We start from the raw sequence: 13,173 nt of genomic DNA on the forward strand, positions 1-13,173 counted from the left end.
AAAAAAAGGAATACAGACAGAATAAGGAATCCTTGAGAATGACCTGAGAGGTCGAAACGTCGGATGTTAAAAAGAATAAAGTTGAGAGAAAAGAGATCAAAATTGTTTAAAAAGAAACTAAACCACTCTCAAACAACTATAATAATAAAAAATAAATCTATTTTAGTTCTGTTAGTTGTTTAGTGTAAAAAAATTATTTGCATTTCTATTTGTTTAAGTTTGATTTCCAATAAATATTTATAATATAATACTAATATTTATTTGCAGGGTACTGATAGGAGTATGGTGACGTCTACCCCTAGGGTAAGGCAACCAAGAAATAGGCAGCCAATATTCCGGCCGCCTCCTATGATGCCATATCCTATGTATCCACCTGTTCATCCTATGTTTAGGCCACCACCTTTTAGGCCTTATCCACCACCATACCCTCCTCAAAGTAAGTATCATTCATAACGTAATTCTTAATGAAATTAAATTTTTTTTTAATTGAAATTTGTTTATGACAATCTATAAGTAACTTAAGGAATCAGATCACTACACTGGACTTAAAATAAATAAATAAATGAAAAGTAGTGATAGCATTAAAAGTATTCATTTTTTGAAACGAAGATTATGTATCTCAAAAACTAAGAAAAAAAACTTCATGTGTGTGTTTCTGTTGAGGTCTAGGTCATCATCTTTTCCTGTTTCATGTTTTGAAAAAGATTACGGCATCTCAGAGATGATGTCAGTTGAGGAATTTTTAGAAATGAATCAGGTTTTTTATGTAAGGGTCTTGTAAAAAATCTCTCAGATTAAGTTGGTTAATGATATCAGTCATTCTGACCAATACATTTGTTCTTAACCTCAAGGTTCAGAACTTGGTACTACTAACTCTGTTGCCTCATTGTGGTTCTACTAGGAAATTTTAACCTGTTACTCTAGCTGCCATCTGCCAAGTTTTATCTATAGCCTAGTTCCTTTTCTGCTTCTCATCTTTTGATGTTCCTCTTCTATTTTGTCTCAAGGGGTTCTACTATAGCGCTTATTTCTGAATGGCACTATCAGGTTTTTTTCAAAGTGTGTCCTATCCACTTCTATTTCTGCTTCCTTATTTCGGGATTGATTGGAATCTACTCTGTTGTTCTCCAGAGGCCTTTGTTAGAGATATCAGGTCACTAGAACCTCAAGATGTTTCTCAAGCAGTGTGTTCGGAGAATGTTTGGACAGGTCATGTGATGGTTTCAATCTTCTTCTAGGTTTCACTGCTGTAGAGCAAGACTGACATTACATTGGTGTGAACAGCATTACTTTTCTCTTTTTAGAGCATTTCTTGCTCATCCATACAGCTGAACAAACACCCTATTACCTTTTTTTTTTCATCTAGCTCCTAACATCTTTAGTGACCATTCCCAGGTAGATGAATGATTCTACTGGTTCTAAGGTGTTTCCTTTCATAGCATGTGGGTCCAGGCATTGCTCTTACACACACATCTCCCACGTTGATTAGTGATCATACAAGTTTTTCAATTAATGATCCTTATGTTTATTATAATTCTGATTTTATTTTCAATATAACTTTTATTATAGTAATTAACCTGTTAAATTTTCTAATTATATTTTATAGACATTTGTCTTATTATATCTATTCCAATATATTCCCTTACTTTTTTTAAACTTATTAAGTTACTGAGGTTAATTATTGACTATCTACTATTCCAAAAGAGGAACTTAGGTTTAGTTTTTGACAATAAGATGACTACATTATTGTGTTGTATTTTTTTTCACATAAAGGGATTATTTAAAGTTTTCCTCTGTAGTTTTATGTATTTGATTGTTAATTGTAATCATTATAACTATTTATCTTTTTAGTTTCTATGTATAATTTTTATTTCTTTATTTTATTTTTACAGGGTTCTTTCCACCTTATTGATACATTTGAAGGATTCTTCCTATTTTCAAAACTGAAGATTCTATTACAGTTTTATTTTAAAAATGGATGTGAATTTTTTTATTTTTTTTTTTGTGAACTGATGTTTCAATATATACATAAACCTTATTTATAATAATTTTATATGGTTTATATTGTAAATTTTGTAAAAGTTGTATAAGTAAATTTCATTTTCTAGTTAGTATTAGATCAATATTATATTAAGTTGTAAGTAATTTCTGTCAGTTTAATTGATGTAGACTTATCTTCATTGCTAAAGAAATATAGTTGATTAATTATATTTTCAATACGTACGATTTTTTTAATCATTCCTTTTCTACACAATTCTTTTTTCTTTTATTAATTTTACCATCCCTTTTAAAATTTTGGTCATGATATATATTCATATAAATTGTTAAAAAGTCTATGAACATTGCTATAAAATCTAAAAGGTCTTAGCTACATGCTGAAGAAAAAACATCTGTAATATAAGTCAATTTTAGGTTATGTTTGTTGGCATGGAATGTATATGAGGGATGAATTTGCTATTCTTGATATATTAGTTTTTATTTTATTTTTTCTATATTTCTTCGTGCTAGATTTACTTTATGTCTTGTTATCACCTAAAATTAAAAACTTTTACTTTGTATTGGAGAGAGGTGGGGGTCCATATTATAACCATATATTAGGGAGTTTTGGGTTTATAAAGTTATAATTTATGTTTTTCCTTTCTCTGCTACATTTAGGTGAGTCTAGCGGCCTCTTTTTCTCCCCTCCCCCATGTATCAAATGAGCTGTAATTTGGTATGCATGCTTATTTTTTAGAGACAGCAATATCATAATATGAGTGAATTTCAGTCAAAATTTCATTCTGTTCAATTTTTTTTTTTTGGTGTTAGAAAATTGTCTTTTGGGGTCTCGACTTTTATTTCCTGCCACACTATTCTTTTTGTGGTTTTAAGGTCTTAAACACATCTTCAGCCCCTTCAAATGGAGTTAGAGGGTTGGAAATGGAAATGTGAATTGAGTTGGTGTTAAAGAACTGCATTGTGGGGGGATTTTCTCCCATCACTACCACTGCTTTTTCAGTTTTTAAGTTTCTGTTATTTTGTGTGTCTGTAATGCTTTTCTTTTTTTTATGTTCACTCTCTGGCAATTTCTCTTGTATCCTGAATGGTTATTATACAGATTACAACCTACTCTAGCTATAGCGAGAAGGTAGAGGTTCATTCTGTGGATTGAGCCAGTGCAACTTCTTACTCGAAGTTGGTAAGGCGTCACCTTAGCACTCTTGTCCACAACTCCACATCTAATGCATCTGCAAATCAAGTTACAATGCTGAAAATTTATTTGTGATCTGAGTTGGTGTTTGAGAAGTGGTTACCCATGTGCATTTTAACTTTTTCTTCCTACCCTTTCTCTGTTAATGTTTCAATCTTCAATTAAACAACTACATAAATTACTTTTCATATAATTCCCAAACAAAAATAAGGGGCTAATATGGCCTTTGCTCATACTTTTTTTTATTTTCAGTTTACTGCACTGCTAGGAGAAGAAGAGACTTTGTTTTATACCATTTAAATAAAATCAGCTGGTATTGTTGTATATAATTGGCATACTGTTGTTTTTATACTACTTTATTTTACTTATTCCTGAAATTTTAAAGGAAAATATTATTTTTCAGAACTGTTGCAATTGAACATATTTCCCAGTGCTAAATATTCATCTTTATGGATTATGTTTTTGTTTTTAAAGTGCTTTTTCTGGCAACAACATTTGATAGGACAATCTATTGGAAGATATTCTAAATTACTGTTTCTTTAATTCCCTACACCGCTTCTATTTTTCATCAAAATTGATTGCAAGACTTTTTATAAAATATTTTCAAGTAATTATTTTTAAATATTTTAAGTTAGCTGAGAGTTCATTATTTGGTTATAATTGGCTAGTGTCAATTATCAGGGTTATGGGTTTGTGATATTGGCACTTCTTCCCTATAGCTTGACTTGCGCCTGTAGAGGGTAAATCAAGTATTGCTTCTTCTTAGGTAATTTATTTTTAATTTAAGGCCATGGTCACAAAATTGTTACTGAATATTACTTGATAGAGTTCTTTTTTAACTTGAAGTTTAAGGTCTAGTACAAGGATTTACAGAGCAAACACTCTTATCAAAACAATTTTTGAATTTACTTACTTTAAAACTATTCTGGTGTATAATCTAGCATATATTTAAAAATCTAATTCTTCTTATAAGTATTGAATGAACTCATTGTTGGATTTATGTGTGTCTCTACTATTTACATTACCTATCACATATAACAATAATTACTATTATTTTTTTTAATTGATCTGTAATTCAGGAATTACAGTTTTAAATTGAAATCAATTGTTTCTTTTTTTGCTTTGCTATTCCAAACACCATACGTCATGTATATAATGGCCGCTGAAAGAAAGAAAATTAGTTACTTATTAAAATTTTGTAATTTTTGGACCTATTCAACTGATAAATTGCAAAATATATGTAATTTTTAGAGCTATTCAACGTATTAATTGCAAAGTATAAGTAATTTCTTAATCTATTACTACAGATAAGTTGAAAAATATACTGTTTTATACTTGGTATATAGCAAATATTCAAATGCTGTGCTCTGCCCTCATGCTATGTGTGGATTATATATCCTTGTGATTAAGAATATGACAAAGTGTGTTTCATTAACATCCAGCATATATATGGAAAAGAAAAGAACCAATCGCTTAAAAAAAAAACTGACTTTAACTATCTAACATACTATTTATTTTTCATTTCAGTAACTAAGTGTAGCAAAGAGATAGTGATAACCTGGGATTATTTTTATCAACTATCTAAGTTACAAAACAATTTGTTAATAACTGTTGTTAAGTAAAGGTAATAAACTTTTTTTGTAAAAAAGTACAATTTGTTGCTCCAAAGTGATTTTATTTAAACAGATTTTTTACCTAATGGGGTAATTAATAAAAAAAGAATTAGTACAAATGAAATTTAATTGAATGGGGAAACAAATCTACTGTTAGATAAACAGTAGCAAGAATATTCTTCATCTATCAAAAAAAACAAACTTAAAGTAAATCAGCTTCCTAATAAAATTTGTTGGCCAAGATTGTAATTGATTTCTTAGAGGAAAATCAGCTGTACTGTTTAAGGAAGGAGGAGAAGTAAGGGAGTTCTTTGGCACTTAGTATATTCGAGTGTTGAAAGATAGCAGTAGCTTAGAGCTGTGCTCGATAGTTTAAACTTCAAAAGTTAAAGCCAAATTTAATAAGCTATTAAATATACTAAAGACAGTAGTCCCAAAACCGTGATGACTTATGCTATCTAAATTATTTATGGATGATTATTTGTTATATATTTTTCAAAAAATGCAATCTGATGAATTATGCAGATGAAACATCATATGGACCTCATATAAATTATTAGTTTGTTTATACTATAACTTATATTTTTTTTATTAAGTTATTGAACATTTGCAATAGCATGTAAAGATTTTGATTGATATTCATTTACTGTTATCAGCGAAAGTATTATTATTAAGAATTGCATCAAGTTTGCCAGTATTTTTTAAGTTGTTTTAATTGCAAAGTTGTGCTTTCAGGCAAAATTTATTTTTGTTTTGTTCATTTGAACATAAATTTATTTATTTTGATAATATAGTTTGTTTTTTTTTAACTAAGAAGAATATTTTTATCTTGAAGTAAATGTCTAGGGAGAAAAAAGGAATCATGTTTTAATTAGAAAATAAGCCTGAAGAAAAGAAATTAACACGATTACACAATCAGGATACGGGAGGTTTTAGCACTTACAAATAATCTGTTTCCCTCACTTAAGTTAATTGGTATTTTCAAACTTAATTAAACTATGTAATAGAAGGTTAATATTTATCTGGTCCTAACCAACTGATTTATAGGATTGATAATTTTGTTTAGTTGTATTTATAGGACATTTTCATTATAATTTTACACGGGCTATTTCATTGAGTATCTTGACACCTTGTCATATATTTTTTTCCATTTATAAATCTTATCTTGGATTATTACAACTTAAATCTATACAAAATTAAATGGTTCATTTGAATGAATAATTTTTAAATTTAACAATATAAATAGGCATCAATATTTTGTAATTTCTTACCAACTACTAGCCAACCGCTACCAAGAATCCAGGTATAAATGTCATACTCCAAGCAGAGGTAAGTGTTGACAAGAATAACAAATACAGGAAGTGAGGGCATTGTGGTTTTCTGAAATTTTAATATATTAATCAAATATACAATGCCCAAATTTTATTTAGATACAATACCCAAATTTTCATATTAAATGTAATTTTTTATTTATAACTGTTTAATGATGATTTATCTATAGGTAAATAATGAGATAAAGTATTGATAAACCCAACATAACATCCTAAACCATAGAAAATAGGAAAAAGGTCTTATTACATCATCATTAATATACTATGTAATATAATTTGGACTCATTGCAATTTTTTTGACAAATCATTATCGAGTCCCAATTATTTACATATAGAAGACCTCATCACATTAATTTTAACTGTGGGACTATGGAAAATTTAAAAATAACAATCAAATGTAATTAATTAATTTAAACAATATTATATATAGATTATTATGTGAATTTGAAGGGGATGGTCAAGATGAACCAAAATATTTACTGATTACTGCCTGTTGAACCAGAATGTAGTTCTTCATCAAGGTTAAAGTTAGAAAATACAAATAATCTTTATTAAAACAGATGTAAAGGGAGGAGTTGAACTATTAATTGCTTGAATTCTTCCCCACAGCCCTCATCCTCTTCAGATTTTATAATAACTTTGATATAATTCCAACTGGATCTACATAACAATTTTGAACCCTCTAATTCAATCTAGTGGGGTGTGAGGAAATGGGGAAGTGGAAGAAAATAGTCGAGATTTTTTTTTTCTTTATAAAGATCTTGTGGATATAATTATTCACTGATTAGTGTGTACAGAATTTTATAAGCTTTGGAGGTTTAGTTTTCTCTGGGAGATGCCAGTTTGCACCAATGAGAGCTGTAACTGTTATTAATTTCACCATTTCTACATATTTTATCATTTCTCTAAGGAAAGAAATGAACACAAAAAAATGAACAGGTTTTCCATATCTAATATAATGGGGCTTTGTCCAATATGCAGCAATGTAACAAGCAGTGATGCCTTAATCTGACTATAATTTTTATTAAATTACTTTGATTAATCTATAATCGTTATTTTAACTTATCTATATTATTATTTCTTCATAAATGAAGTGAAAGAAGAAAACGTCTTACCTTATTTAGTGAAACTTTTTGTGCCATCGAATATCGATATTTTCCTAGTTATCTACTTAGAGAAATCTAAAGTGCAGTTGGACTGTTTTTAGGGGCGTCTTGTCAACATCGAATAAGGTAATAATTAATGATTTTTTAAAAATATTTATGAATACTGCAATAAAGAAAAGTTAGATTTGTGCTAAGATCTTTATAATTTAATGCAAAGTCAAAATTTAAAAAATAAATGTATATAAAGAAATAATTAACTGTGATTGTAATCTTGACCTTTAGTCTTGGTTGATCCATTGCTTTCTAAATACAGCAATTTTTTAGTTTTTAATATTTTTATTTTATTCTTTTTCAATTGTTCTTGATTATCATTAATAATCTATTTTACGATTCGTTTTTATTACTGAAGCGATATAAAATACTTTCTGGTATTTTTGGTTTTCTTAGACGCCAACTATCATGAAGAGAGAATTGAAAATGTTTTACACCGAATGAATTTTGTAAAAACCAAATTATTTTATTGGTTTATGACAATCGTCTATCCATTTATATATATAATTCAGTAGTGGAGAACCGGTTCCTGGGAGTGATGGATTTGACGAACGAAGTGTCAAAAGAAAGGAAATTTCGTGAAGAAGTAACGAATTCTGGATGTAAGTCGAGAATTCGTGAAAAAAAACATAACTGCATCTGTGGTAGAATTCACTGTTAAAATTCAATTACGCAGCTATTATTCCTTTACAATGGAGTACATACATTGTATACTATTTTAAGGTTTTAATTACAGGCATTGATTGATCTTGTCCTATCGAAAACACGTTATAAATAATACCTTAGAAATATATATTAAAAGATTTAATCAAATTTTATATAAAACTAAGGAATTATTGGGGTTGGCAGTGTTCGCTGAATTGATAGCTGTGATCCCAGGCTGCCTGTAACTTGATGTAGCTTTGTTTTAATTTTTGTTATTAGTTATTCATAAATTAATAACAAACAATAAAACATTTAGAGAAGTTTTTTTAACAAGTCTGAAAAACAAAAGTCTACCAAGTAGATATGATGGGATAACTCCCTTGCCATTTCTATTGAATATGTAACCCAATAACATTGATGTTTCAGGATAAACATCTGTCGTCGTCTTAGAACAAAATCTAAGGGACATTCAGAATTTGAAATATATTTGTGTCCAGATTAATACTTTTGCGCATTGATAAACGAAAGTAGTGGATGAAATTTGATAATATTGACACCATAATCATTTTTTCAATAATTTTCAACTTAGGGCCCAAATGGATGAGCAGATGGTTAACAGGCGCGTCAAGGAAAATACGTTCGTGAAAGTAATCAGCAGTCGTTTAGCGCACTGATTGCGAAAAAAAAATTCATTTTTATAAAATAAATCCTGAATAGATTTCTCAACCCGATAAATAGGAGAAAAATGCTACCAACAAATTGTTCATTTTTTAGAAATAATCGGAATGTAGCAACATGGTGAAAAAATAAATAAATGTACTCGAGATGAAATAAAATTGTATATAAAAAAATTCACCAAGAGTTGTTCTGCAGTTTTATTATCATGAAATATTCCTGGATCTCAAATATGTGATTGAAAATTGAGATTTTTCTTTGACCGTGTTTCTAGTTAAAGAGTTTTGCAGGGCCCGAAGTAAGTAAAAATCTGTTGGGGCAAGGTCTGATAAATAGGGTGGGGGGAGGGCCAAACCTCAATAATTTCTAAAAATAAAATCGCTAATGGATATGCGGTCCAATAAATTATTTTCCGTCAAATTGTAAGGAAACCATTACCACTCCCAGAAACATTTCTTGCAGCCCCAATGATTTGAGAAACTTGCACGAGATATGTTAAGCGTTTCTGCGATATCCCGTGCCGTAGAGTGAGGGTCGTCTGTGACCAATGCTTGAATTTGGTCACCATCAACATGGACGACCCGAGCGCTTTGCGTCTCACGGGTCAAAATTTCTGGTTCTGAACCGAGCAGATCGGTTAGGGACGGTGCTTTCTCCTAAGGCATCATCACCATGCACACTGCAAATTTTGTCAACCGTCTGTGCAACGGATTTTCCTTTTCGGAAGTAATAAATCATTAACTGACGAAAATGATTTTTTTTCTCTTCCATTTTGAACAAGCAATATACTTGTTAAAGATAAGGAATCTCGGTTGAAACATAAATGCAACATTGATGCATAAAAGCACCTTAACTAATCCTTTTTTAGCATATGTAAACATTATTGACCAAGTCAACATGATTTTATAAACAATGAGAGAATTAAATTGAAATATTGAAAAACGCTAAGAACTTATTTTACAACCCAATATAAGCCATCTTATATGATCAAAAATGACAAAATTTTAACTTGTTATGTACATGAATGTCAATCATTGTAAGTCATTATAGAGAGCTAATGATATAGTATTGTGTTATAATTTGGAGTTGTTTTGTTTAGTAAATATGTCTTAAATAAAGAATTTTATAAAGTCTACCGGTATCAACATTTTATAATCGTATTTAATAGTGGTGGATAAAGTATAATCATTATTAATTATTGTACAAGTAAGCCTAATCTGGTAATTATGTTTTTAACTTCGGTTAATTTTTTCTAATTATGGTGAGGGAAAATTAAGGAAATTTTTTCAAACTACTTTACTGGGGACTCGAGAGTCCCTAGGAGAAAATTCATTTCAAAATGTAAGTTTTTTCAAAACATTATTGGGAGGATATATCGATATTCAATGATAAATTTTAAGACTCTACATTAGTAATAAAGTTAAATTTTTCTGGTACCGAAGACGGCGCATTTGTCGACATTGGCTGGCACGCTATGATGTAGGTTATTGTACCGTACAGTATAAAGAAACCAATGTAGATGCTTATGGCTAACAGGTCTCCTTCCATAGCGTCCGGGTAGCCCAATTTTAAAATTAGAAAATAAGGAAAGGCAGTGGTGACTGAAACATAAAAAGATCGTCAAAAACGCTTGGCTAACTCGAGTTGTAAAACAAAATACAATGTGTTGGTTCTTACATATTACCCAGCAACATATCCGAACAACTGACGATGTTATAACAGTGGGGTTGTGCCTTTCTTGGTCTTCTCCCTTGTTGAAAATTATATCAAGAATTGGCCTATCCGTATCACCATATTCCATTACTTTTTCTGTATAACTAAAAATGAATTTGTGAGTTTATTGCATAAATTATAACTTATTTGGTTAAATAAAAAAACAACAACAGGATTTGGCTTGGAATTGGCTGTTTTTCCCTAAGCCGCGTGCCATAGTCATGAACAGTATAGGAATAGAGATTAGAAGATCACATTGGATATAGAGCTCTGCTGAAAATGCTTCCTGACACTTTTGATGAACTCATACATTCAGTGGCACCCTTGATTAATATAGGGCATGTTTCGAATTTCAATTTTGTGCTAGACACTTGTGAAGCCATGTACAACTGTCTTCAAGAGTTTGTTCAGGTAATTTTACTTTAAATTATTCTGGTAACTTAACTTTTTTCATTTAACATAATTCAGGTAACTTTTTTCAAATAATAAATGAACAGAAAGTTTATAAATTTATATCTTAAAGGCCTCTTTTTCTATTTCCCGCATGTTCTCGATGCACTGCATCATACTGCCAAGCGGTAAGGTCCAGAACCAGGTCCTTCCCCGTGAAAATTGCGTTCAAAGCCTTTGATGCCTTTGTTGTAAAATCGGCTTAATTTAATCACGGAAGGTTTCACCGGTGCGACACAGGTTTTATTATTTTCATGCCAGTTTATTTTAGATGTCCTCTTCATATTGGACTAGCTTTTTCCACTGGACTGTCCTGAAACCTACTCCTCAAGTCAGTGGATTGGACTAGCTTTTTCCACTGGACTGACCTGATACCTACTCCTCAAGTCAGTGGATTGGACTAGCTTTTTCCACTCCTCAAGTCAGTGGATTGGACTAGCTTTTTCCACTGGACTGACCTGAAACCTACTCCTCAAGTCAGTGGATTGGACTAGCTTTTTCCACTGGACTGTCCTGAAACCTACTCTTCAAGTCAGTGGATTGGACTAGCTTTTTCCACTGGTCTGTACTATCACTAGGCGCCAGTGGTGTTCACATGAGACCAGTAACTGTCCACAGCCGGCTGGACTTCTATTAAAATACAATTAGTTAAGCGGATTAGACTGGACTGTCTGGCGGGCTTGGGAGGAGAGAACCCTAAAGGGGTCTCTACATGTTGGCCTAGCCATGGCGAACTCAGACATGCACGAGCATGTGGATGGGGGGCTTGTACGAGTTGGCCTAAGCTCGTTGCCGATCCGTCCAGAGTCGGTTTTTTGGATACAGATCAAAGGGGTTCGTGAGAGCGCTTGTGTAGCATCTCCACCATTGTTCTTTGTCTACTTGCAACTGAGAGCTGTTAGGAGGTTATAGGTGTTTGTTGGTAGCTTTTTACAATAAGTTTTATATTTAATCTTATTTATTTATATTTAATTTCCTTTCATTTTATTTTTTTTTTGTAATAAAAATAATATAATCCCAGTGCAATGGCTGAAACCACTTGTACGTCTACCATGCTTGCCTCTATGAATAACACTGACATGTGGATGGTCAGCTCTTTGTTTACCGAGCATTTGTTAAAGGCTCCGATTCGTGGCGAGCGGCCAACATGTGGATCCTATAGACACCGCGGGTGTGTTTGTTAAGGAATAGGGGCCAATGACTGCCCTCCTGCTACCTCTGTTTACATAATATTCGTTGAGATTCACACGGAATTCTCGTGAACGGTAAAATAGATTATTTTTATTGATCACCAAATTACCGAAAATACCAATTATTGCATAATGAATTGAGTTCATATTTGCGATTAAGTGGACGGTTTTTATGATAATTACATAAATTGGAGAAATTCCAATTTACCGCAATGTAAATCTGGGCACCTAGGGGGCGTGGTCTATTCCTCGTATTTAGCTCTACTTTTCCAAGGAGAGTAGACTATGTCAACCCCCTGATAAAAAATACATTAGGAAAGTTTAAAAGTTGTGCTAAATGAAGGCGAAATCGCGGCTAGCCATCGGATCTGCAATTCCAAACTGTATCTTACAATTTTGTAATCAATGGGTTTTGTGTTATCAAGACGGGAGCAGTAAATTCATGGCCGTATTCTCGTTAACAAATACAATACAATAATGATGAAGAGTAAAATAGATTTGTAGGAAAATATGGGTTTTAAGAAACAACGGTGATCACAGTAACATATCGAAACATCTCAAATAGTAATCCGGATCCATACTCATTAGAGACTTGAAGCTTTATGTTATATAAACGTTTCAAAGGAGCACCTTTCTAAAAGTATTTAAATTCATACCTTCGACAAAATTCTCGTTTAAAAAAGTTCCTTTACGTTTTCCTTTCCTATGAATTGCTTAGAAATTCCATTTCCAGTTTGTAGAACGAAAATTTTGTCATGGGAGGCTAAAAATGTGCGTATAAAAGAGATCTGTAGTTCACATTTTTTCTTATAAATCTCTATAAATACGACCTTCACAGTTTTGGTGTGTTACTTTGTTTAGTGCGTGTTAGATAATTCTAATAATACTAATTCGGTATTTGGATTAGCATTTCTTCCATTTAATAGTTTTCAATTTTTATGCATCTTTTACCTCAGGTGTATGAGACTGTAAGTAATCACGTTGTATGCTGAGAGCGCTCCTAGGCATGACAGTTCCGACAGGATTGCTGTGGAATAAAACAAGACACATAACGCTGAAACACACACAAAAAAAGTTAAATTGTCTAACAGGTTTTACTCCAAATCTAAAGTGGAAAATAATTTATATATATATTTGTGTGCTCCTATTTTTTTTTGTTTATAAAAATTTTTTTACCTTTAAAAATAATGAGAAAAAATATTATTTATT

At 31.3% G+C, this 13,173-nt stretch overlaps 2 protein-coding genes across 4 annotated transcripts in view; one reads left to right on the plus strand and one right to left on the minus strand.

Moving 5' to 3' along the window:
- The window catches only part of LOC106679777 (luc7-like protein 3), a 23,104-nt gene extending 20,932 nt beyond the window's left edge, over positions 1–2,172 (plus strand). Inside the window, exons 8-9 of the mRNA XM_014419114.3 lie at positions 268–436; positions 1,893–2,172. Of these exons, the coding sequence (XP_014274600.1) occupies positions 268–436; positions 1,893–1,912 (189 nt within the window). The 3' untranslated portion in view covers positions 1,913–2,172. The remainder of the gene's footprint in view (positions 1–267; positions 437–1,892) is intronic.
- A 2,069-nt stretch (positions 2,173–4,241) lies between these two features.
- Positions 4,242–13,173, minus strand: part of LOC106679764 (high affinity cationic amino acid transporter 1) — a 19,856-nt gene continuing 10,924 nt past the window's right edge. For 2 of the 3 annotated variants that reach the window (XM_067047620.1, XM_014419096.2), the window contains exons 9-13: positions 12,916–13,018; positions 10,289–10,428; positions 10,049–10,212; positions 6,075–6,183; positions 4,245–4,352 (exon numbers count right to left, since the gene is read on the minus strand). In XM_067047620.1, coding sequence (XP_066903721.1) covers positions 4,273–4,352; positions 6,075–6,183; positions 10,049–10,212; positions 10,289–10,428; positions 12,916–13,018 — 596 coding nt within the window. In that variant the 3' untranslated portion in view covers positions 4,245–4,272. Of the gene's footprint in view, positions 4,353–6,074; positions 6,184–10,048; positions 10,213–10,288; positions 10,429–12,915; positions 13,019–13,173 lie in introns of all 3 variants that reach the window. The other variant, XM_067047619.1, reaches the window with a different exon arrangement.

The sequence above is a fragment of the Halyomorpha halys genome, unplaced genomic scaffold, assembly GCF_000696795.3.
Source record: "Halyomorpha halys isolate HHAL.00 unplaced genomic scaffold, Hhal_1.1 Scaffold218.1, whole genome shotgun sequence".
Classification (NCBI taxonomy): domain Eukaryota; kingdom Metazoa; phylum Arthropoda; class Insecta; order Hemiptera; family Pentatomidae; genus Halyomorpha; species Halyomorpha halys.